We start from the raw sequence: 26,722 nt of genomic DNA, 5'->3' as shown, positions 1-26,722 counted from the left end.
GCGATGCTAAAAGAAAAGCTATCGCTTAGTATGCTAACTAAAGGAATTTTAAGGAGAAACACCAACAAGCCCCAGCTTTATGGTTTGGTAGGTCTGAGTGGGGGACTGAGTGTGAATTAGAACTTCGAGCCTGCATGTTTATGGAGCTATGAGCCAGGTAGACAGGGGCACACTTGGAGCAAAAAGGACTTCGATCTCACAAGGACACACAGTGTTCTGAGGCCTGCAGAGACTAGCACTCATCTAGCAAAGGGATGCTTCCAGGACGCCTATTTTAGAGTTGACAGCAGGGGCCAGGGGACGGGAATGACCTGAGCCTGCACCGCTTACAGGTGGCAGAGATGGTTTCTCACGCAGAGTCCCTGTTTCTCCTGGTGAAGCATTTCTTGTTCCCATAGGCACAATCTTCCTTCAGTTCTCAGCAACTCTGACTGCAGGAAGGGACACAAGTCTGCAGAAGGCCGAAGCATGCCTGCGGCCAGGCAGCAAGCCTTTGTGTGCCTGGGACAAAGAAATGTTCCACCAACAGGAATGTGTAGCATGAAGAGAACAGTACAGGGTCAACAGCCTGAACTGTGATGCCTTAACATCAGGGACGTGGTGACTGAGAGCAAATGTGAGCCATCACTCCGGAGTAAAGCTCCCCTATGTGGACCATTTCTACCTCTACCACATGAGAACAGTAGGAAAAACCCATTACTGTGTCATCAAGATGGGCACCAGCTTTCCAAAGAGACACCAATCAAGTGGGCACTCCACACAGAAGTGAGACACTGCCACAGCCATCAGAAGCTTAAGCCTGGTGTTTTCCATTCAGGAGAACCCATGTGCTAGCAGCGCAGCCAAACCGGGCCCCAGGGTCAGGCAGCTCCAGAAGGGTCTGCACACATGCAGGAGGCCGGGGGCTGGCACCACCCACAGTGTGCTTACCTGTTTGCTGTTCTTCTTCTCTTCCGTGTTTTTCTTATCGTTTTTTTTGTAAGCGTCGAAAGTGGCGGGGTCTACACTGTACAAGCACTCAGTCCACTTTCCATAGAGAGCGCAGAGTTTCTTCTTGCTATCAAGAGGAACTGTTGTTTAGTCACCGTTACGCTCATGTTGTGCTGTAATTGTTACTGTATTTTTATAAGCCCAACCTTTAAAGAAATAGGTATTTCTGCAGAAGACTTTACTGCTATTAGAATGCCAGTTTCCCAGGTAGCACACCTTAACGCTAATATCTAAATAATCATCTGTAGTCAATGCTGAAAAACATTTAAAAATCACCTTACCTTTTATCTTGTATGTAGCCTTCAACTTTGTGTAATTCCTTGCCAAAAAGACCACATGGCTTAAAATTCAGCACACACTTGTCCCCAGTCCTGCGAAGAAAAACGGTTAAGTTCACGTGACCACGCAAAGCCAAGGAAGTGGTGGAGCACAGTAAGCGGTGGCCTTCCCGGTGGCAGCCGCCATCCTCCATCAGCACTGCCCATAGGGAATGCTCACAAGCACTCCCAGCACATGAGTGGCAGAAGCAGAAACTTTCACAGTAACTCCACTCCTCCCACCTTACCCTCTCTGGCAGCCAAAGCAAAAACAGTGGGCAGCAGGCTGGGGCTGGAGGCCAGCCCTGGAGCCCAGGCTCCTTCCCATCACATGCTATAGACATTATCACTAAATGGAAAGGGGCCTGTGTCTTTCCTCAGGAGCTGTGTCCCGTCAGGTAGCAGAGCCATGGAAGAGACTGGTGGGAAGCGCGTGCGAGGCTGGGGAGCGCCTTACTTGTGGTTGACGATCTCCACGTTGCCGTACTGCTCAATCCAGAGCTTGCCTACGATGATGTTGTGCACACAGCAGGTGGGGTTTGTCCATGTGTATGCTTCCTTGTGTCTACAAGACAACCCCAACCCCAGATCCCCAGTGAGAAGAGCCATTCTGTCTAAACATGACTCTGTTGCAGGTCATCACTCAGGCCAAGCTGGGGCGCTGGCTCAGTGGGCAAAGTGCTGCGGTACATGCGTGAGGACCTGAATCCAAGCCCTGCACCTGGGTGAAGGCAGGTGTGGCAGCACACATCTGAACCGCACAACGGGAGCAGGCAGGCGTTGAGAGACACTGTCTCAAAACAGGGCAGAAGAACACTCCTGTTATCAACCTTTGGTCTCCACGCACGCACGCACGCACCACTGACGCTAACTCAGAGTAAAGCAAGTATTAGCTGCCCATTCTTACTGTTTTAAGAAATAAACTACGCACAAGTTGAATATCCATAACTCAAAAGTTCAACCTTTGAAACATTTGTATACTGACACAAATCTCAAAAAGCCTTTGATTTCAGAGCATTTTGAACCCTGGACTTTCAGGTGGTATTTTCTTTAAACTGGTAAGATCTACACAGATATTCCAAAGTCTAAAGGCTCCTAAATATGGAATAGTTTTCTCCCAAGCCTTTGTGAAAAGGAATATTCAAGCCGTATATCATTTAAAAGTTTGGTGAAACATGAATAGTACAATTCGAGGTAGAAAATAAAAATGAAAGTCCATTGGGCCTTTCTCAGAAAAGGTGCTTCTAGTCTACCCCAAACCAACTAACCAACCCAAACGCTAAAGCTTATAATGGTACATATCCTTTACTTTGGAAAAAAAAATGCTTTGGGTCTTTGTAAAGTTATAATTATTTCAGGGGGTCTTTATATATTCTGGGCACCAACCCTTCATTAGGTATATGATTTCCAACAGTCTATAGCTTATCTTTCATACACTGAATAGTGCAATTCAGAGAGAGCTTTCAACTTGAGTTTTTAAACTAATCTTTTGTGTGCTATGCTTTCTGTACTCTGTTTATGTAAGAGATCTCTACTTAATACAAACTCACAAAGTTTTCTGTTGTTCTCCCAAAAGCTTTATAGTTTGCCTTTCATAGTCTGTAATCTACACTGACCATGCCTCTATGGAGCCCATTTCCAGACTCTCCTCCCTGCTTAACACCAGGCGATATGTCTCAGGATAGCTGTAAATCTGGTCACCTCAGAGCATCTTAGTTCTTTTGCTCCTTTTCAAAATTGTCAGTAGTTTTAGTTGTTCTATTTCACTTCCCTTTCCATATCAATTTAGAATCAACTCCTTTATGCCTACAAAAAAAAAAAAAATCACACAGGGCTTAGGAGAAAGCTCAAAGTCATTTGCCTTAGATGAATAAGTACCAGAGTCTGCTTCCCAGCACCGACAAAAAGGCCAGTCGGGAACGGCCTTCCTGTTATCCTCACATGCAGGAGGCAGAGATGAGGCAGCCCCAGGGTATGCTGGCTGACTAGATCAACTAAATCAGTGAGGTCTGGGTTCAAATGGGGGAACCCTGCCTAAATATATAAAGCAGAGAGTGATCAGGGAAGATAACTGACGATGATAGCCTTCACATACATGCACATGAACAGGTCAACAGGAATACACATGCATCACACACACGCACACATCATCATCATCATCATCATCATCATCATCATCATCATCAGACTCTGATAGACTTTGTGGAGACCACTTGTAGGTCAATGGGAAGAATCAGCATCATGGCTGACTTATTCCCCTATCATGGTAGTCTCGGTTCCCAGCCCCTCCACCTCCCACTGACTTCATGCTGCTCCTGAGCCTGTCCTGGTTACTGGGTTTTTCTTGCTATGTTTTTCAGTACTAAAATGTCTCAAAATACCTCAGTTTCTTTGCTAGAATACCCTTCTGTTTATCTGAGTGTTCACCTTTATCCCAGCAACAGCAGTGATAGCTACTTCTAGCTCTGATGCAAATTTCAGTACAACATTGGGTCAGCCTGGGGTTAGAGGCTGTTGATTGCCCTTTCACTGTGAGCTGCTGAGTTGCTTTTTTTTTAGTTTCTTAGTAAAGCCAAATAGTCTGAATTATCTTCTGGATATTTGAGTTTGGGGTGATTTATTGTTCTCTTTAAATCTGGAGAGTACTGACTTCTGTTTTGATGGAAGGCAATTAATATGATGCCACAGCATGAGCCCTAACTCTCCTTCTGTGGGCTTTGATTCAAAGCCTTTGTAGGCTCCTCAGATCCATCCCCCACTGCTATGCAGGATCTTGGCCTATGGCCATCCAGTGCTCAGATCTCAATGCCCTTGGTGTACCATCTGGGCTGAATGCCAAGTGTAAGGATTGGTTTTGAAGGTCCCTTCCTTCTGTGCTTCAGGACACCACCTCTGCCCTTAAACTGGGCTTTGGCTCTATTTCTGATAGCTGGACCTGCCTCTGGGACAGTACGGTTGGGCTTGCACCTTTACCCAGTGCCTGACCGCTGAGTTTTCTCAGTTTCAGCTACTGTAGCTGGAGTTGCAGCACCTACTCTGGAGCACCAGAGGACCTGGCGCTTGCTTTGGGAAAGGCTAGGAGGTCAAAGAAGCAGGCCTTCCAATCCTCCCAATGTGGGGCCCTTCGGGGAGCCCTACAGAGAGAAGAGGGTCTCCCGGAGCCTCTCCAGTCTGCCCCTAATGCCATTTTGCAATTTGCTGCTCAGACTCTTAACAAGGAGAAAAATATAAAACCAGGAATCTTACTGCCAAGCTGGTCTTGAGGGTTTGACTTTTCTTTCCAATCTGTTGTTTGTACTGCCTGTCCTTACAAACATTCTATTCAGAGTCCTAGAATGTTGGTTTGTGGCTCTTGCCCAGGGTTTCTAGCTCCATTCAGCAGGTGGGGGTGGGGGAGGAGTAGAGTACATATGAAGTTTTAGAATTGCCTTAGACTTTAAAGTTAGTCCTGCAAAAGAGAGCTCCCAACTAACCTAATGTCTAACATGTCACACAACTGCCACTTCATTTTTTTTCAGGGTGCTTTAATTAAAGGATCTTTTAAACAAAACATGGGCTCTGAGATCTCCAGCCAGCTAGTTTTGTAAGAACTGTTAACCCCACCTATCTTACAACTGGTCCACACACATTCAACACCATGGAAACTTTTTTACCCAGAGCAGCCTGGTTAAGAGTGGCTATGGGCTTGCTTTACAAAGGCTTTCATTTGAGGGCAGGAAGTGTACACTTAACACTGTTTCATTCATGCTTCTTGACTGGAGTAGCACGGGCAGACACACAGGCACACAGGCAGGGATTCACAAGAGAGAATGGCTCTCAAGTACTTACTCCAAAAGCTCCAAGGTGATGGTTCCTTTAGGCTCTGCTTCTACACTCTTACCCCAGAACTTCAGTTTGGGGTAAATGGAGCCATGGAAGATGAAATCATTGTTTAGTCCTTCTGCGTGGAATGCGCTAACTGGGGGGTGATGGCTGACCTGTTCTGAAATGAGCCTAAATCCAAGGTCGTCTCTTCAGAGTAGAGGAAAGAAGAAAAACGCATCATTGCAGCTAATTGTCATCACATCGTTAAAATATTTAGAAAAAAGTTCAATGAAGAAAAACAATATTTAATATCACACTTATTTACAGTACAACCTAACAGAGTAATGATGCAAATATCCCCTAACTTACTTTGCCCAATGCCGCTGGAAAGAGAGCTGCTTGTATGTATTAAAGTAAACATTCATATGAATTTGGGTGATTTGCATAAATCTTATGACCATGATTTGAATGTGAAATGTCCCCTCACATGCTTTTCTTTTGGAAACCTTGGTCCCCAGCTGGTGGCACTGTTTTGGAAGGCTGTGGGAGCTCTAGGGGGCGGAGTCTTAATGGATGAAGTGGCTCACTGGGGGCTGGTTTGTTTAATAGGTGGATTCACCTCCTGACTGTCTTCCCGACTGCAGCCGCCTCCATAACCCTGGTCTGTAGGCAAGTCTGCAGGCTAGCTTCCTGATGAATGATGGCTGTGGGAGCCCCGCAGACCTGCTCACTGTGGGCGGTGCTGCCCCTGCAGGAGGTGGTCCTGGGTAGCTTAAGAAGGCAGGATGAGCAAGCAAACCAGTAAGCTGTACTTGTCTGTGGTCTTTTTCAGTTCCAGCCTCTAGGTTCCTATTTTGAGTTTCTGCCCAGTGTGCTGGCTAGTTTTATGTCAACTTGACACAAGCTGAAGTCATCTGAGAGTGGAGAACCTCAATTGAGAAAATGCCTGCATAAGACTGACCTTTAGCAGAGCGTACAGGGTACTTTCTTAATTAGTGATTGATGGGGAAGGGTCCTGGGTTCTGTAAGAAAGCAGGCTGAGCAAGCCATGAGGAGCAAGCCAGTAAGCAGCACCCCTCCATGGCCTCTGCATCAGCTCCTGCCTCCAGGTTCCTGTCCTGTGTGAGTTCCTGTCCTCACTGCCATTTGATGATGAACTGTGAGTGAAACAGACTGTCTTCTCCACAAGTTGTTTTTGGTCATGGTGTTTCATCATAGCAATAATAACACTAACTTAAGAGACCTGACTTTCTTCAGTGGCAGACTGTGATGTGGAAGTGTAAACTAAATAAACCCTTTTCTCCTCGAGCCGATTTTGGTCATTGTGTTTTAGCACAGCAGTAGAAACCCTAAAACCTGATCATGTCATGTGATCTACCTAAAAATGGAGGATAGTTAATCTGAAAGATAAAGAACACTGAAATCCTTGTAATTGTTTTTTATGATGGCATATTGCATGTCTGTTTTATATTTTTTTGACAGTTTCTGAAGTTTCATAGACATGGACATCAAAATAATTAGTGTGCTCCAGTTACAAATGGTTGTTTAGGGATGCTCAAAATACTCCTCTTTCTTCATTGAGAAATCTATGTAAGTCACACACATTCAACAGCTGTCTAGAATAGAGTAAAAAACCTCACCGAACTAATTCGTAAGTCTCTCCCAGAAGTGGGTTGAAGGGCTTTCCAGTGCGCTCCCACTGAGAAGCAACAGCAGACACAGCAAAGGCAGCCACACACTGGAACAGAGCAGCAGAAAGGTTAGCAGCCTTCATTCCTGCCTCTCAGGAACCGAAGTTGCACAGAAGACAATGACTGACAAAATTACTGAGAGGCTTGATTAGTTTGGACTGTTAATATGACTTTCTAAAGTCACCGTGAAAGCTTGTACAATCATGACAAAGTCCCTGATCTCCTCCTACAGTGTGATGCACAGACACCGCTTTTATGATATCTGTGAGTGCTATAATTCTGCCAAGGACTTTCAAAAACCCTTTAAGTCAGTTACTTCTAATATGTTGACATTTTAAAAACTTTAAGTCACAACTGTCTCTCAGTATTTGAGAGGGACTAGCCCTAACACACACCCCAGATGTCAAACTCTGTGGATGTTCAAGCCTCATGAAATGGCACAGCACCTGCTTTTAACTTACACTCACCCCCTTTTATATACATCACATATCTCCTAGTTAGTAATTAAATCAACACAATGTAAAAATTGTTACTTCATTCATAGAATGATGACAAAGAAAAATCTACGCATTCAGTTAAAACTATACTTTTAGAATTGAGAAAGAGAGCTGTAAAACTGAACAACTTAATTGGTGTAAAAGCCAATTTTGTTGATTAAGTTTTATGTCAACATGACACAAGCTAGAGTCATTTGGGAAGAGAGAACCTCAAATGAGAAAATGTCCCTACTGGTACATTTTCTTGATTGACAATTGATGGGGAAGGCCTAGTCCATGGTGAGTGAGACCATGCCTAGGCTGTGGTCTCGAGTCCTACAAGAAAGCAGGCTGAGAAAGCCACAAGGAGCAAGCCAGTAAGCATCATTCATCCATGGCCTCTGCATCAGCTTCTGCCTCCAGATTCCTACCATACTTGCCCTTAATGATCAACTATGATATGGAACTGTAAGCTGAAATAAGCCCTTTCCTTTTCAAGATTTTTACTGACATGGTGTTCTATCACAGCAATAGAAACCCTGGCTAAGATACCAATGAAGTTAAAAACTATTTATGTACATGAAAGAACAAGACTGCTTTATCCAGAAGAGCCCTGTATCTACTGTACTTGGCCTGTGTTTTACCATCTATGTACATCATGCAAACATCTTTTATTTTGAAAATTAAAAAGTTCAATTTCTTGTTACTTGAGCCCTGATGAATATGCATACTGGACCATTCATTCGGCATAAACCTCTGTTTGTGACTATGTTCATCCTTTTTGAGAAGATCCTCAATAAAGTTTGAAATAAGAAATGCCAATTATCCCAATTATCACATGCTACTTTCTACAACTGAACACTTGGAAAGAGCTTCCAATAGCCAAGTAAAGTTGTGGGACCTGTGGTTCCTGAAATTCCCATCAGTCTTCACCACAGTGACAATCCCCAGAGGATGGCAGGGGCACTGGATGCAAAGGACTCTTAAGCTTTGAGAATATCCTATCCCCAGCTGGGCTGCACAGCAGCAGACGTGTGTGGACATCTGTGCCATGTTTGCATGTGCATGAATATGTGTGCCTGTGGGTAGGTTGGGGGAGGAGGTCAGAGACGAGTCTCTGAGATTCCCGCCTCTCCCAGTGGCCGCTTGCCACGTACCTGCATCCTTTGCACAGGGTCGAAAGATGAGCTGGCTTTGTGGATGAGGTAAGTGTGCTCCATGTACTCAGTTAGCCGCTGAAGGAAGCTCAGAGGCTCATTAAATATGACTGGCATTGTGATCTTGGACAGTTCCTATTAGGAAGAAATGGAAACTGTTATATGAATGTTATACACAGCCAATGTATCTGCTGCTGCTTTACATAACGTGTTCCGGAAAAAGAAGCAACAAAAAAGCCGAACTCAAGAAACCTAATTAAAACCAGCCCAGTTGCATAATTCTTTTCAAATACCTTATATTATGGACTATCTAGAAGTACAAGAAAATACAGACACCCAAGCATTGTTCCTGGCTTCATAGAATACACAATTTAGTAATAAGCATGAGCTGACAGCAGTGGTAACTCTATCTCAGATCAGCACAAGGAAGTTGATAAAGGTGGTGGGGACATGAAAACCATCTTCATATTGATACTCAAACAACAAGCTAACCAGCGGGAGCAGAGGTGGTTCTGGCTCCTTGAGTTATTATGTAAGTAAACCTAAGCCAATCAGAAACTGCCAAGAGAACCACTAACAAACAGCTCTCCACTTTAATCAATCAACTCTGTTTTCTTTGTCTCTCTCCAGCAAGGACAACCTTCAGTAATTTTCCCTCCAACACTTTTCATGGATACTGACCAGCTGAGGCCCAAGGCTGCCTGAGTCATGAATCACTGTCAGCTCAAATAAACTCATGAAGATCTCAATGCACCTAAGCCCATCTTTTAAAAAACCTTATCTGTCTGTCTGTCTGTCTGTCTGTCTGTCTATCTATCTATCTATCTATCTATCTATCTATCTATCTTTCTATCGTCTATCTATCATCTATCTATCTGTGTAGTGGTATATATGTAGATGTATGTGTGCCACAGTATGCACGAGGAGGTAGGAGTTGGCTCTCTTCTCCCACCATGTGGGTTCTGGGATCAACAGGTCATCACGCTTCAGAGAAGGTACCTTAAGCCAAAGAACTGACTGGCTGCCTCTCATCCATCTAGTCATATACACCATGTTTATAGGTAATTTCTAAATTTGAGGCCATGTTCAGCTGACTCTGAGCTTTGCTGAGCACAGAAACCTCCCCTAAATGTGGGCTGACTTCAGAAGGCTAGCTCTATTTAAAAAAATGGTTTTACATTCTCTCAGCCCACTCACAGGCTGGACAAGGCTCTCTAACATGGAAGTGCCACCTTTTAACCCTGTTTACCATTGTACTGCCAGCAAGGATCATCACAGGGTACTTTCCAACAGTCATTATGTGACAAACTCATCTTTGTAGTGTAGAATGCTCAATGACCTTTCCAAACTCTTCCTACCACTATCCACCTTTCCCTTGGCAATCCGGTCCCTTACAAAGTCTTCAGCCAGGTGAACAGTCCTAGGTGCAGTCCAGGAAGAATGTCACCAGACTTGACTCTGCCTCCCCCTTACATCTGCTTCTTACTGGCCTGTACAATTAAAATTACACACACCCTTCACAAAACTGTCATCAACTGCATTTAAAAACAGCCAGAAAATGCACAATAGACAAGCAGCAGCTTAATGTATTAAAGAGAATATTCGTGCTGCCTCACTAGGGAGATGAGGAAGAAAAGGAATCTGCAAGAAAGAAAAGAAGATTCAGCTGTGCATAGCCAGGATCTTATTAAACCCAGAGTTGCTGTTGGGGATAAGTGAGGGACAGTAGAACTACCAAGGCTTGTTTTAATTAAGATGTGCCAGGCTCCTCTTCCACTTGGAAATATATTTACATTTAAAAGGGTATAACATTTGGTATTCTTGGTATAAAAGTAAAACATAGGGCTGGTGTGATGGCTCAGTGGTTTAGGGCGTTTGTTACACAAGCACAGAGGGTCTTGTGCTCACAGAGAAGCACTAAGGGAACCAGGAATGTTAATCCCAAGGGGCATCTCCTCAATGGAGGAGATAAAAACCACATATCTGCACTCCATCCAGAAAGCTGAGGATGGAGGTAGCTAACAAACAACAGAGGGACAGACCTCACCTAATTCCTCAGGATGACTATTCCAGACTCTTTCCTTCCTAGGTCATTATCCATCCTTAGGAGAGATGACTATACTTTATGGCCTGCTGACCTTTATGCTGTTTTATTGGTTGGAGACCGCACTAGATTCTAGGCCTTTTAGCTATAGAACCCGCCCTCATGTCCATATTTACTTTGTAAAGGAGTTTCTGTGTAGTCAGATCTTAAGCTTTATTGTGTACCTGGAACTGGACTTATTGGACTGACTGTTGCCTTTCCCCCAAACTGTGCTGTGTTTTGGTATGCTGACCACGAACCACCTGGCGTTAGACTCCCTGGAGTCTCATCCAGGTTGACAAAGTCAGTCTGCACTGGGCTTTCATTCTTATCTCTTCGTAAGGTTTGCTTCCCTGTCTGACTCCTGCAGGGAGTCCCTCAAAAGATGATTTGAGTTCACACCCATGTAAAAAGCCAGATGTGGTTGGGCACATGCTTGAAACCCAGCGCTGTGGAGGTCACAGACAGGAGGGTCAGGGGCTCGCTGGCTGCCAGTGTAGCTCCAGGTTCAGTGAGAAAACCTTGTCTCAAATGAATATGGCAGGAAATAATAGAACAGGACATCCAAATTCTTTCTTTGGTAGGCACACACATACACATACACAGGGGTGGGGGAGGGGAAATGGAAATGTGTGCTCCTAGTCCAGATGGTTACGACAGCCCTGAACTCTCAAGAGCACACAGCAAGCTATTTTAAAGCTTGCCGACTGGCCGGCAAATTTATTTCCTTCACTGTCTGAAATTAATTAAAAATAATCTTACACTTATTTTGGTTTCCAAAACTTACAATGCTTAAGTAGATAATAAGAAACAGTGATGCAATGTACCTTTGCCCTCCATCCCTCCTAGTCCTTGGTGATTCAAATATACTGCTGCTTCTAATCCAGCAAACCTGTTGTGGCATCCTCTAGCTATTGTATAAACAAATCAGCATGTGTGTATGTCCCAGAGACAGGAAAACATGTATCCCAAAGATCAAGCTTCAGGAAGAAACATTAGCTGGAACAGTTTTATCACTGAGCTGAAGTCAGCTGGAAAAATTAACTATTTATTTCGGGCAACTCTACCTTGTGACCCAGCTAAAACAAAGTTTAAAATTATCCACGCAAATTAATAGCAAGCAATGACGCAACTGAAAAGAAAAAACACAAAAAACAAAAAACAAAAACTTCTAATTGGAATTGCTCATCAGCTGACAAACTGTAAAGAAAGAAAGAAAGCAGGCTCTTTCCTCAGCCTAGCACCATACACAAGCAAGGCTAGTTTGAGCTCAGCTGAAGAGAAAAATATTTTCTAAGCAGAAAGTCTACCATCTTGACACCTAAATGTGCAAATGGCTAAGATGTGGATTATGAAGAGAAACCTTAGGTTTTTGAGTAGGTCTTCTCCCCTGTTACCCAGGCAGCCACTCATGAGCAGGCTGTGACCTGAGCACTCCATGGGCTTCTGAGTTCTCCACTAACAGTTGGGGGATGGGGCAGCCATTTTGGATGTTCCTTAGGAGGAAGAAGATGCAACGTGAAGCTGTCCTTGGATCCTTCCTCCATGCCGCCTTTGCTTCCCACAGCTATGAAGACTGTGGCGATGACATGTTCCTTACATTTAAGGCCTTGAAGGGTCAACTGCCATGTTCTAATGTAGTGCCACTCAGTCATTCCCCACTCCTGTCAAGAAGTCGTTCATGTGTTTAGTAGTCTGTCATTAGGTAAGATGGCCTTAGCGACTGAATGCACAATCAGCAGTGCCCTGAGCAGTAAGCTAGAGCACTGCATGGCACTCTGGAGACAGACTGCTGTTCTGGTGGCATCTGAGCCCGGCCTCGACCCTCACAGACATGTGAAGGCTGCATGGAAGACATGCACTGAGATAGAGCTAGCCAGGCAAGAGAGTGACATGTATCTGGGTGTTAAGCCAACTGCACAGGGCACCTTAGTAATATCAACAGGAAAATGGCACAGAAAACACAGGAAAGGCTAAAGGAAAAAATGAATAAAATTAAGTGACTGGGGCATGGTGTCTGAGCTGCAATGTGCTATGAGCTGGCTGGGCAAAGATAGGACGGGATGTGAAAGGATGAGGGTGGCTCTAGCTGGGCCTGTCAACCCCAGTCTTCTCGTGCCATTTGTTTTGATAGCTCACTCCATGGATACTGTCTCCTCAGCTCCAGCAGGCCTGGGGCAGCACCTGGGCTAGGTGACCCCCCAGGGGTCCCCTTTCATGTGTACCACTTACAAAGTGAAAATACAAGACACACACCCTCACCTGGAATTACTGTAAACACCCATATACACCATGCATTACTGTAAACATTTTTTTGTGTGTGAAAGCCCTCAGAGCTTCATATGAAGGAGCAGCCTCTTTATCCCAGGCACCACTCATCCGCTGCACCCCAGGAGCTATGGAATTGTGTACCAGCAGAGTGACTCCTGACAGTTCTTCTAGAAGACGCTGATTTCAGATCATGCTGCTAGGAAGATGGGTGTGTGTGTGTCAAGTTTCACTTTACTACTTAGTTGTTCTATCAGCCAGTGTTTATAGCACACAGGGCTCCCACCTTGTCACCTCTCCAGCTAGTCAGGTAAACACACAGTTTTGAGGGAGAGAGGTGTGGCTGTGAGTTGAAGGCTTGCTCAGTGGCAGGTGAACACAAGCAGCTAGAGGCGACTTCACTGGTGGGTTCCAAACCTGGTGGCCATACTTAGGAGGTGGGATATGATGCCTGGATAAAGAAAGCAGCTCCCAAGAGGGAGTCCTTTGCAGGATGGTTGTCCCTGACCCATCTCATCTCTCTTTTCTGGCTGCCCTCCATGAGAACCTTCTCTGCTACTCTCTCCAGCCTCTTAAGGGTCCAGCCAAGCTTTCACTAAAGCATCTTGAACAGGAAGCCCAAGCTTTTCTCCCTCATATCGTTTTTATCAGTAACTTGTCATAGTGGTGGAAAAGTCACTAACACGTATTTCAGAGACCAAGGTTACACAAAACCATTTCGTCAAAAAGTACAAATTGCCAAAGGTATGCTTAGGGGGAAAACTAAAGTTTTTAATCCCTTATACAGCGCCAAAGAACTGTGCACATGTGAGATCCCTGGGAAAGCCTCTTGTGACATCCCCCAAACCATGAGGGCCCCAGCTGTCACAGGAGGGGCCCACACCCTCTTTGGTAGTTTTCCAAAGTTTTATTTTTAAAAACAATGAAATAATTCTTAATTGATTTGTCAGCTTATAGATCATAAAATTATTTTTGATAATGCACTCAATTTTTTTGGCATATATCTGAGAAGAGACAAAGAACTGAATGACAATTCTAGATATTAAAAATCCCACAAACTCCTACTCCCATCTGTCTATTAAAGTGCAAAGGGTTTCTCAATCTTGTTGTCTATTAAAATAACAACTGTCCTAAAATTTTACTTTCATTTTTGCAGTTGGAAATGGTCATTCAGATGTGCAAGTCTAACTGCAACAAGGGCATGTTACACACACACAAACAGCATTCTACATTTTATGCTCACATTATACAAATGTTTCACCCATACAGCTATCACTGATATACTATTTATAATCATAAATATCACAAAGAAACATTTAGCTGTTAAACCTTTACAGCCAAGTTAACATTCATTTTAGATACATTTTGTTGCAGTGAAATACAAAGTAATCAATAGAATACTTTCAAAGACAAAAATTAGTTCAATGCAATTTAATTAATTTCTGTAGGAAATAAAGACTAGAAGTACTAAGACTAAGGGAAGTAGAGCTTTATGCTTTTGAACTATTAGAAAGTGCCTTGCTTGTGTACTTGATCAACAAATGATGGCAACAAGTACCTCTCTGTGGTAGTAGACTCCACAGAGCCCTACAGAGTACTACAGAATTTTCATTTTAAAAGTCACCATTCATCATAAACCAGACCTCTGTCATCTCTTACCATAATCAGACACTACGGAGGCAGGGCCGTGAACACAGGGAATGCAGACAGGGTTGCAGTGAGGGCAAGGGCTCTGTGCCCAGGCCCAGAGGCCGGTTTCTGTAGGCTATGAGTACTCCGAAAGCTAAACCTACACGTGAGCCTGCTGACAAAGCCTCAGAAACCAGGGACAGGAGAAGGGGGCAGAGGATGAAGGAGACCTTCGGACAAGACAATAGAGCAAGAGCTTCCAAGAGCCAGTGCCATGGGAGTGCTGGGAAGCTGGGCACTGCTTAATGAAAGCTTTAATCACAAAGAGATTTGTATGGAATTCTAGTTATACAAAGTGTTCATTTCATGCAATGTAATCAATCCCATATTTGCTAACAAAATCCTATCTAAAACAAAATGGAAAAGGAAAAGAAGGACTACATAGGTGTGAGAAATGTGAGATTCTATACTTCTTAGAAACAAAGCAAAATATGGGGTCCTAGGGGCAGGGGAAGGAGAGATAGCGAGCCCTGCTGTGGAGGTGCTGTAGTACCTGTGTACAGGGTGTAAGTGCCTGAACTGCCAACACAGGGACTTTGCTTACTCGTCAAAGTCAGACCCCTACCATTCCTAGCACACACGTAGTTCCTGTGGGTCTTATTTCATCTTAGTTTTGGACACAGAGTCTCACTGTGTAACCCTGGCGGGCCTCCAGTTCACAGAAATGCCTACCCTTGCCTCCTGTGAGTTTTAAAACCTGTATTTCCAACTACACCACACATTACTGTGTGAGCACGCCCTAATTAGGGAGGAGTTCAGATTAGTGCTCAGCAGTGACGCTGGTGCCTGAGGCACTCACACTCGGTCAGTGTGGGCAGTGCGAATGGGTCAGACAGGACGCAGGCACATTTTCTCTGCTCCTAACCCCAGAACAGGCAGAGGCAGACGGATTCAGAGTTCAAAGCCAGCCTAGGCTGCATACCAAGGTCCCATTTCGAGAAAGAAACCAACTAACCACAAAACCAACATCTTACTGCCAAACAAAGAGACTGCCAGTGCTCAGAGAAGAAATACGACGGCTGAAGGCGTGCACATGACTTTTCAAATTCCGATTGATAGTAACGGTAACAAAATCATGGCACAAAGTAAAAGACTTTTAAAGAAATTCTTTAAGAATATCGAAATGTGTGAATACTACTGTTTTCTAAGTCTTGACCTGTTCTCTTTGGGACAGGGTGAAATAGGTGTATATGAGAGTGAGTTATGCAGAAAAATCCAAACTTAGCTATAGTAGTACCATTTGTTCGCACTACTCTGCAGGATAGATATCTCTACTTCCACCTCTGCTGGTGGCCAGCACTTCCACCTCCTGACTCCTCCTGCTGCCTAGGAGAGGCAATCCTTCCATCCTCGGCACCTGTAGAACAGTGCAGATGCTGGTGATGTCCCTTAAGCCCACATTAATCAATCTAGAATGTCAGCAGGGTCACCTTGCAGCTCTCTGTCCACGCTTTCATCAGCCAGATCTACAGACAGGTTTCAAAACACTCCACAGAGCTCTACCAACTCACACAGCTGTTTGTATTTGTTTTACTTTATTTATCAAAGTGTTTATTTGTACAGGTAGCTCTGTACCTAAAAATAAAAACATAGCCAAGTCCTGGAGAGAAGTGACAGGCTTGATCCAATGTGATATCATCTCCTAACTCAGAAAGACCAGTTCTAATGTCGACAGGAACTTGCTAAAGACAAACAGGCACATGGTTGGTCATTTCTGCAAACATCTACCACCTGATACCACCTCAGCACCTGACATCTGCTAAGACAGGAGACAGGCTCAGATAAGAGACTTACAAAAAGTTACATTTTCTGTCATATTCAGAAAGACCAACCACACAGGATGTGTTCATACAAACTCCTTTCCCACATAGTCTTAAGGCAGATGTGGCATTGATTCTAATAAGAACACAGAACAGTGTTTTTTCAAACCATGAATTTTGGTTTATCAGCAAGTTATGAGATCAATTTAATGAGTTGAAATCATTATAAAAAAATCACTGTGGTAATGATAATCATTCCCATGATTATCGTGATCATTCTCATGATTATCATGATTGATTATTTTCATGATTATCATTACCAGAGTTTTCATTTTATAAGCACACATACACACACAACTAAACATTAGATGACAAAGGTATTGTCTCCTGAAGGTCTGAAATATTGCAGAGAAAAACATTTTGTCTTGAATTCTCAGTTACAAAGAGATTGTTAAAGTCAGTGACAAGCACCCTGCATTAGCAGGCAGCTTAGTTGGGTGTATCATCCTCGTCTTACTTAAGTACATATTTGCCATATGTTTGCCCCAGTTTCTGACTCTCAGCTGGCATTCCTGGTGATAGAAGGCTCCTGTGTTTTGAGCACTATTCTATTGTCAGATATTTATACATTTAGTGTAAGTTACTTATCTTTGCACACATCTCTTAAGTGTAAGCTAGTACCCCAACTTGACCCGGGAGGCCACTCTGCTCAGGTTTCACCGCAAGGAGTGGCAGGGCTGACATGAAATTACAGCTTCACAAAGCTTTGCTGAGTTATTCTGTGATGGATTCAGAAGACACTGGTTTCAACGGACTGTTTCTAGGATGAGCACTTTGGAAGTCTCTGTTAACAGTACCCAACCTCAGAGGAAAAGAACACGAGGAGAATGTGGGAGAGCTAGGAGTGGCTGAAAAAGACTCCACATCAGAACCGCATGTGCAGGGAAGGTTCTTGGAGCATCCAGTTGGCACACTGCATGGCAGCATTGACAGGGCAATGGTCAGGCTGAGTCCCTGGCACCCACATTATTCAGTAATCACCAGTCCTGGTGGTCCTGCTAGGATCACCCTAGGTGACTATACTAGGAAGAGACTTCTGGCCTAGCATCCGGTGGCGGAGCAGACCTGTACCTTCAAGAGAACCCAGGAGGCAATGCAGGAGGAACTTCTGCCTCTGTCCTCCCTCTCCCACACTAGACTCCCCTGCCCTGACAGTGCAGCTCAGACATGATCCATACATTTAACATCCCACCCTCAGAGCCAGGGCGTCACGGCTGGTCCTGCACAGAAGCCAAGCTGAATGAGTCTACTTAGTGTGGTCTGTTCCTGGAGAGACTCTCTGAGGTGGTGTCTGGGAAAGACCAACTTGGTGAGCCACAGGGGAAAAGCATGTCCTTATTTTCCTATAGGAACGTCACTTAAAACCCACTTTAAATGGCAGAGAGTGACCCTGACTTATCTGGGAAACCTACTGTAAGTCTGAATTTTTTTACTCTCATGGGTATTTCACAACTGTTAGGCCACACGGTTATGTTCTTTTTCTCAAGACTCCCTTCCTAAGGATGTGCGATCAGGCAGGTAGCAGCTGGAAACAGAAACAGAAGTTGACTCACCATCCCAATGCATTTTCTGAGGATGCTCCAGATGCTGAAGTCATTTCTGGAAAACATAGGTGAAGGCAGGCTTGTTCTGGAGAAAAAAAAAAAAAAAAAAAAAAGGAAAAAGAAAAGAAAAAAGAGTTCATAGTTAATGCCTGTGACATTGGAAAGAAAAATATGTTATCACTGACCTGAATGTAGGCACACACATGGACAGAGCCACTGCAAAAATAGCACTGTCACAGACAGGGCACAACAGGGCCATCCCCATTCACTGCTTTTCAGAGCCTGACAATCTCAGAGCAAATAAACAGGACCCTTGTCTTCAGCACTACAGTGATTATAATCCCATCTCCTTTCCTGGTCCCCAGAAGAAGGACAGATTGCCTCGCGTCTAAAGAACCCCCATATGTCTTTTTGTGTGCTGGCAGATCTGCTTCTGTTACCTGACTCAAAACCAGCAGCCATATTGTGAGCTAACAAACCACAACACTCTAGCCAACTGATGGACACAAAATGCCATCCTAGAGCCTGAAGCGTCTTAGAGAATTAAATGAATGCTGGCAGAAGGGGAAAGGGGGCAGGCGCGGTGGGTGGGGAAGACAGCCTCCAGAGCCTCCGGCGGGAGCACTTGCAGACCCTGCCGGTCAGCTGCCTACACTACCACCTGCTTCCTCATCACTGAGGCCATGCAGTTGGGACTGATCACACCTTCAGTTATACTTCCATCCTGAATTAATTTTTAAGCACTTTCAAATATGGAGTCTAATCACCAATTTCTTATTTTTTGGTCCAGTTAAATTAAAAAAAAATTTTAACATGATTTTTCTATAGCGTTACTGTTGAGTGCTAGAAGGAGGCTCTGACAGCAGACTTTGCATTTATGTTCTTTTTTGGTGGATTTTTAAACTCTTTTTGGTTTGTTTGTGAGCTTAGTTTTTTTTAGGCCAGGCCTTTACAACAATATATGTGTGGAGCCTAAGGAACCCACATCCGCATGAACTTCTTTAGTCTTCTAAACTTCCAGGCTCCCTTTCTGCCCTGGGTACTCATGGGGTTCTCCTTGTTGGTGAACTTGATTACTGTGGATCTTTTGGGTATTGCAGTTGGACACATATACTTTTTTCTTGGAAGATATATTTCCCAATCAGGCTGGTGAAATAAAAATTCTGAAAACACCATATTTTGGGGCTTATTTTTGATAGCAGATGAAGATCCCAACTACCTCTACCTGAAGAGTGGCCAGGAGGCTTCACCAGGGGTGAGGGCCAGCGCTTTCGAGGGTAAAGCAGCTGTGCCATTACGAGACCCATCTGAGAAAGACTCAGTGAAATGACCATTGGGATTCTTTTATCTCTTGTTGCAAAAGTGTAGACACTTTTGACAGCTTGACAGATTTCAACTTGAGATACGCTTTATGGACTGGTATACTGACTAACACAGAAGACATGTCCAGCAGTTTGCCAGGGGCTCCTCCCTCTGCTGATACTAAAAGTCTAAACTCTTGGAGGCAAAAACATATCCTGCAGCCTCTAACAAGTACGTGGTACTCAAGCTTGGTGGCTCAAGACAGGGCTTTTCCTCCTACAAGTCCGTGGTGTTAATGAACATTTCAGAGAGGACAAAATAAAACTGAATTCCATCTCTCTCAAAAAAAAAAAAAAGAAGGAAAGAAAGAAAAAAATTAAAATAGAAAATACAAATTATCAAAATGGAAGTAAAGCGGAGGCCTTGTATTATACATTCTAACTTGCCCAGGACACTGCCTCTGCAGTGCTGGGATTAGAAGCTCTCAGAGGAGAGGCTTTTTTTTTTTTTTTTTTTATAAACAGAGAAGAAGATAAGGAATTTCAAACTTGGTAATTATTAACCATTTAGAAATCACCACAGGTTTGCCACTAGGAGTCCCACTTGGGATAGCCTCTACTTATCCTTTTGTGGTATTTTGTGGAAATATATTAATTACTCATTTATGAGGAAGCCAATTACCAGCAATAATATGTATTCCATACAAAACTACAGAGCAGAAGTGTAAGTAATTCTGAGTGGGAACACTTAATCCAGACTGGCTGGAACATGCAGAACCAGGTGCAAACCTTATTCAGCCCACACTGTGCTAAGAATTGGCCAGAAACTATGAGCAAATACTGGCCTACAGGATATATGCTATGCAGAAGTCTTGGTTTAACAATGACCTCAGAGTTGTTGACTATGGTCTAAGGCTGCCAAGGCTGCCAGGAAGACAGGTGCAATGGCAGACTGTGCAGAGAGGCACACAGCCAAAATAGCCCCAAGAGCCACACAAACTGAGACCCAGATCTGGTGCCATTTTTCAACAGTCTCCTCAACATTGCTATGCAGAAAAGTGTCTAGAAAACATGTCTAACCGGTCACAAAGGAAACGTATTCTAGAAGGACACAGGAAGCAGGCAGTTAGGGGCCAGGAGGCACAGCAGGAGTCCTGGAGTACAGCGCTTGAGTGACAGCATCAAAACACCCTGCAACCTCCTCCCCAAACCTGTCTTTTCACTCTTCTCCACAGCACTGAGCATGTGACACCTGCATAATCTGTGTATCCATGACTTCGAGCCAATGAGTACGGAAATTTCCAGAAGGGCAGGTTTTAGACTGCCACAGGGCCTAGCAGAGGGGAGAAGGGTTTATGAATAAACTGGATGGTATAAGTCTGTTAGCAGACATTTTCTCTTCTAGAAAGCATTTGGTTTTATGTGTACCCAAACCAATAGGAATTACACTGCAGGTGCATGCAGATGTTAGAGTGACAGGCCTAGAGGGGAGAGAGATTCCATCCATGTGAGGAAGGAGTTTCTGGTCCAGGCTGCATCAGGCACAGCACAGAAAGCTGATATGCATCAAGCAAGGCCAGGAGTACTGTGGTGCTGGGCAGCCCGAAGAGAGCAAGACTGACCCACGGAGTCATCTGCCGAATGTCACTGATGCCAAGGATGAGCAGCCATCCCGCTTAGATAAACACAGAAAACACTACACAAATTTCAAATGTAGCAAGATCCAGGTTAATCAAGTGAGAAGGAAAGAAATAAACTAATTTTGGTTGTTATTGTGGGGTGAATAGAATGCTTCGGTGACCTTTTTGCTGAACAGCTAGCTCAGAGCCAGCAGCACTTCTTATTCTGGAAATTTAAGAAGATGAGCTTAGGTGGAGGAAGGAGGCAATGGGGATGCCTTTGAAGGCTACATGGAGTCCCTGGTCCTGTCCTAAGACTCAGAACCAAGGGCGCCAAGGACCAACGACTGAGGCCTATGGCACTAAGAACCAAATAAACCTTCCTTCAAGTTTTACTTAAATTATTTTAAAACATTATTCATTGAGAATGGCATATATGTAAACAACCTATTTTGTTCATATACCTTCCGGCTCCTTGAGAATGCCCCCACCATGTCTTTCTTCCTACTTCATGTCCCTCTCCAAATAATCCCAAGTCTGAAAACAGTGCTGCCAAAATGTGCATGGGTGTAACTAACCTATGTGAAGAAGGTCAGCGGAACAGGGAACACGCCCCTGAAGAAAACTGATTCTCCCTCCCATCAGCTGCCCATAGCTCCTCAGGTACAGGTGGGACCACAGTGAGCGCCCCTCCACCTCTGCACATGTTGAGTGGCTTGCCCTTGTGAGGTCATGCCAGGCATTCAGCTACTGCAGTGAGGAAGCTAACTCGGTGAGAAAGTGCTGCAGCTAGAATATTAGCATTCGGACATGCATCAGCGCAAACAATTTACACATTGTCTTTACATGCAGTACACTTTATACTCCCAGAGCATCAACTTAGCTATGAGCTCAGAGGGAACATTCGCTATAATGAAACAAGGGAGTACAGTGGAGAATACCTGTTGCTGCCTTATAGCCTGTAACGCTACAGCAGAGTGGGAGCCCCCGTCTTGGCCACACGGCCCACGCAGGCACAGAGGCATATAACAGAGCGGGAGCCCCCGTCTGGGCCACACTGCCCATCTCGGGCACAGTGGCCGTTGCACTGGATGCACTGTCCCCCAGCGACTCTGCTGAAGACTGTGCAGAAGAAACAAACTGCTCAAGAAAGCAAAGTCAAGCAGGACAAAAGCCAGCTCACAACCCGCTCAAGGCCAATGAGGCAGAGGGAGGGGTGAGATTTAAATAAAGATATAGGTAGATGAAGTTAGGACATTTGTATCATATACTTCTGTATATAAAAATTTCCATTAGGAGTAAAGAAAAAGTGAGGGTAGCCCCTACATTACTGGGTGGCGGTGTTAGCTCAAGGCAGGAGTCAGAATGGCCCAGCAGTGAGCACAGACAGGCTATTCTCCTCTGGAGTCCATCTGAGGGTCATTATCCTGCAGCCTAAGGAAAAACATGGTACCAGGGGCTGACAGTGTTCTGCCTGGCTCGGTCTGGGACCACACAGAAGACGTTATGACTGTCTACACAACAACACAGTATCAGGGTTTTGAATGAGAAGTCTCCTCAGTTTGTTTTATCTTTGTGATGTACTGTCGTCTCTCTTGTCCCACCACAATCGCCCTGCTCCACAGTCTGGCAGACAGAGTACAGATTTGACCCATACTTGGACCACTGAAACCTAATTTTGGCACAAGCCAAAATTCACTGCAGCCAAGGATTCATTCATCTGCAGACACCCACTGCTTTCCAGTTAGTGTTCCACAGATTGCCACGGTAAGCACAAATCACCACATCTCATGAGACCTTTTTCCAAGATGATAATGCTGTTGATACATAAGACGGGCAAAATGGAGCTTCAGTTAGGACAGGGGCATGGGGAGGGTCATCTGTTCAAACGCATTCCCTAATTCTCAGGGGCCACTAAGAACACGCCTATGTCATGAGTACAGCCATGCAAACACTGAAATGCTAGTACACTCGGGTGAGGGTGCATGAATGCACATCTGGGACGGAACCAGTTATATAGCACTGTTGCTACTGGCTCACTTAGGGCCTTAGCAAATCTCCCAGTTCAAGAGCTTGTACAATTTGTTCATCTTACTTGGCAGTTACATAAACACTAAGAAAAACAATGCCCAGCACAATTAGAGCGTCTTAGAAATCAAGGTTCAACTTCTAATTTAGAACTCAGCTTCAATGGCTCTTTATAAAGTACAGACCTGGTTCTACAGCAGTCACTGGTGCTGTCACTGCACTACATTGTCTTTTTCATTAGTTGGACATGGCAAATACTTGCTTCACTACCTACTGGAAGGTGATTATATTTTGTGGTACAATTTGTAAAGTAATCCGTCTCCAAACTACATATATTACCATTGCAATGAGTATGTAAAACAAACAGCTGTATCTCCGCACTGCCAAAAGACAAGACGTCCCAGGGCTAGCCAAAACAATGTCCATTATTCTTGACTGCTAGTATAACTAGTTGTTAAGTTCCTATTGCTGAAAATAACACACACTTCGGTTGCAAGACATAGAGAAATCAATCACGAGCTGACAGGAACTGTCTTCCTGTTGGCTAATTTTCACTGTGCTAGAAGCGCTATGTAGTGGTCTTTGCACACCACTGGGTGTGCAAAGACAGGCCTCAGTGGTCTTGTCCAGCACTGGATCCTGCATGCTGTCACACTGTCCTGCTAAGCAAGATGCAGTAAAGGCCTTGCTGTGACATGGGTAGTCAACCACTTTCTGGTTGAATCTGGGGCACGTTCTACAGGAAGTTCGTATCTTATGCTGTAACCCAGTTTAAAACAAGCAAAACCTATGACTGAGAGTGTCACAGGTCCTGGCACAGCACCTACTATCGTTTTGTTTTTTCTTAAATGGGCCCATTGTCAAACTGCATTCCAAACATTTGTCTTTAAACCCATGTGTGCTGCTCTCAACTCTGTTCAGGGGATCATCTGTTCTACACTGGGAAGTGGTTCCTACAGTGATTTATAACAGTTCTGAGTGCTGAGAAGAAGAACCGTGAATGTTTAGCCATGGATGGTACACTTATATTAACCTAACTTGACCCACGGTTCAGTGACTATCACAGCAGACGGGACAGAAAGAACACTGCAGAGGTGCTGTGAAAGGCTCATATGATTTGACCCTGGCACACAGGAGCTCACTGCAGCTATAGTTATCCACAAATCATCACAGCCAACATTCCAGCAGAGTTGGGGAAGGATTCACATGGACCTACCCCAGCTAGGAAATTACGGGTGCCTGACAGCTGGGAAAGGGAGGTTATCCTTGAGGCTGTGGCCACCAAAAGGTTGCTCACACCCTAGTAGCTGTCCCCGCACCAGGCACATATGAAAACACTAACTGGACTCAGGGGTGAATTTATATATATATATATATATATATATATATAAAACCAATTGTGAGGGGGACTGTAAGTTGGGAGGAAGCTGTCTTGAGGGCTATGGTAGTTTGAATGAGAGTGGCTCCCAGCAGTTCATATGTTTAAATGCTTGGTCCATAGTTGAGAACTGATTAGAAAACTGGAAAGGATTAGGATACGTATTTTGTTAGATGAGTTATGCCACTGGGGACAGGCTTTAAGCGTTCAAAAGACTCCTTCCACTCCCAGTGTGTGTCTCTCTGCCTACCTGCCGATCAAGATGTGTGCTCTTAGCTCTTCCTGCTGCCATGTCTATTCTGCCTTTGTGGACTCCAACTCTCCGCAACTGTAAGCCTAAATTAAGACTTTCTTTTATAAGCTGCCTTAGTAATGGTGTCTCAGCACAGCAAAAGAAAAGTATATAAGACGGGGAGGGCTAGGAATCAGAACAGGGAAGTAGGGGGTGGACATCATCAAGATACATTATGTACACGTATACATTTTCAAATATTGTTTAAAAAAAAGAAGCCACTGTAACAAAATAGCATGGTACTGTAATAAAAATAGAAATGAACTTCAACAGAACAGAAGCTCTAGATCTAAGGCACAGAAACATCAAAACTTTACTTTTAGAAAATGGTAGCAGAAAAACTGGGAATTTACATGCAGAAGAATGAAACTAGATCTCAATTTCTTACTGTGCCAGCTAAATTGCTAACTTTACAAGCTAGAATCACCTGGGAAGTGCATTTTAACTGGGAAATTGTAGCCCAGGCTGTCCTGTGGGCCTGTCTACAGGGTGGCCATTTCCACTGTGAACTGATGCATGATGGCCGCTCTCCTGGGGCTGTGTGATTTCATGGGCTGCCCGCACTATGCATGCTCTTAACTGCTGAGCCATGTCTCCAGGCCCCACTAGAGGTTTGCTTGTTTATTTCCTTGGCTATTTCTTTCTTTTCTTATCTTTTTTCTACTGAAAAAAAATTATGTTTATTCAATATATTCTGATTATGCTTTTCACCTCCCCTAACATCTTAGATCCTCCCCATCCAACTCCATGCACTTTCCCTCTTTAAAATATAAACAAACAATACAGAAACAAAAACCTCAGGAAACAGCCCCTATCTCATACACAAACACACACAGAAACCATAACACAAAATCAGAAACCAAAATACTTAAGTAAAAGACTTCCAAGACAGATGCCCAAACAAAGCGATATGAAATAAAAAGTTCACAAAATAGCACTGAGTTCATTTTGTGTCGATCCATTTATTCCTGGGCACTTGGTCTAACCTCAAGTGTAGTTAATACACCCAGCAAGACTCCAATAGAGAAAACTAATTTTTCCTTTGCAGATGGGAAGCAACTGCAGGTAGCTTCCTGGTTAACAATGAGGTAACAAGAGAAATGAGATTCCCACATATCTGCAGCTGCAGCCTCACGTGAGGGCCAGTGTGTTCCCGTGGGGCGCTGCATGTCTGTCAACAGCTAACACTTCACTTCTCAGCTGCAGAGGTTCTTCATCTTGTCTCTCAAATTCCAACTGGAGCAAAATCTAAATGAACACTGCTTGTATCTTTAATTTCTGATCCCTACTGACCTGACTGAAATGGCTTCCAAATTAGAAAGTCATTTATAAAATGGAAGATTTTTACATGACAGTGCAGAGTAAATTACAACAGCAATAAAGTCTTAATTCGTTTACACACACACACACACACACACACACACACACAAATGTAAAATGGCTCATTTTGGAATAAAGTTCACAAATGTATTCTTCAAAAACAGAGCTAAAAGGGAAATGATGTTCAGGTAAGCTTTCTCAGTTCATCATTAGGTAAATGTTCTTTGAAAACTACCCAAACCCACAGCAGGAAATTCTTGCTCTATTTTGTTTGTCCCAGCTAAGACATGCAGGATGATAGAAAAATGCTGTATGAACCTCTCTCTTCATGTGAAAGGACAACAGTGCCAGCCAAGAAGTACTCGTCTCTAAAGAACACACACAGGGTTAAAGAGATGAGCTGGTTGTCAAAAGGCCTGCAGCGCCAGCATGAAAACCTGAGTTCATGCCCTCACTGCTTTGTTGAAGCTGGGTGCTAGCACAGCTATCCCCAGCGCTGGAGGTAGAAGAGGGTGGGGGGATGGAGACAGGCGGATCCCAGGGACTCTCTGGCTAGCCAGTTTAGCTGAAATAGTGAGCTCCAGGTTTAGAGATCCTCTCTCAACAATTATGATGGAGGAGCTTAGGTGACGGTTCAGTCAGTCAAGTGCTCACTTCACTACAGTCAGTGAAGTGCAAGCGTCAGCGCTGATTTCAGACCCTCAGCGCCCCGGTGAGAACCATGCCTAGCGGCACACCTCTGTAGCCTCCTCAGCTTGTGTTGAGGAAGAAGGAAGAAAGAGGTAAATCCTTGGCGCTCATTGCCCAGCTAGCCCAAGCCAGGGCTACTGACAGACCATTCCAGGGTCACTAACAGACCATCTCTCAAAGAGATGGATCACACACGATCACACGTGATCACACACACACACACACACACACACACACACACACACACACACACAC

At 44.2% G+C, this 26,722-nt stretch overlaps 1 protein-coding gene and 1 pseudogene across 3 annotated transcripts in view; one reads left to right on the top strand and one right to left on the bottom strand.

Moving 5' to 3' along the window:
* Window positions 1-26,722, bottom strand: part of Osbpl1a (oxysterol binding protein like 1A) — a 165,303-nt gene that overhangs the window by 6,676 nt on the left and 131,905 nt on the right. For all 3 annotated transcript variants that reach the window (XM_055625377.1, XM_055625379.1, XM_055625378.1), the window contains 7 exons: window positions 17,849-17,924; window positions 8,436-8,570; window positions 6,752-6,849; window positions 5,136-5,318; window positions 1,765-1,872; window positions 1,272-1,361; window positions 931-1,057 (listed from right to left, as the gene is read on the bottom strand). In XM_055625377.1, the coding sequence (XP_055481352.1) occupies window positions 931-1,057; window positions 1,272-1,361; window positions 1,765-1,872; window positions 5,136-5,318; window positions 6,752-6,849; window positions 8,436-8,570; window positions 17,849-17,924 (817 nt within the window). The remainder of the gene's footprint in view (window positions 1-930; window positions 1,058-1,271; window positions 1,362-1,764; window positions 1,873-5,135; window positions 5,319-6,751; window positions 6,850-8,435; window positions 8,571-17,848; window positions 17,925-26,722) is intronic.
* LOC129690112 (derlin-2-like) lies at window positions 18,387-18,997 on the top strand (annotated as a pseudogene).

The sequence above is a fragment of the Psammomys obesus genome, unplaced genomic scaffold (assembly GCF_907164565.1).
Source record: "Psammomys obesus unplaced genomic scaffold, mPsaObe1.curated_primary_1811, whole genome shotgun sequence".
NCBI lineage: Eukaryota > Metazoa > Chordata > Mammalia > Rodentia > Muridae > Psammomys > Psammomys obesus.
Note: the sequence above shows the minus strand (reverse complement) of the source record. Positions and strands in the feature narration are given on the sequence as shown.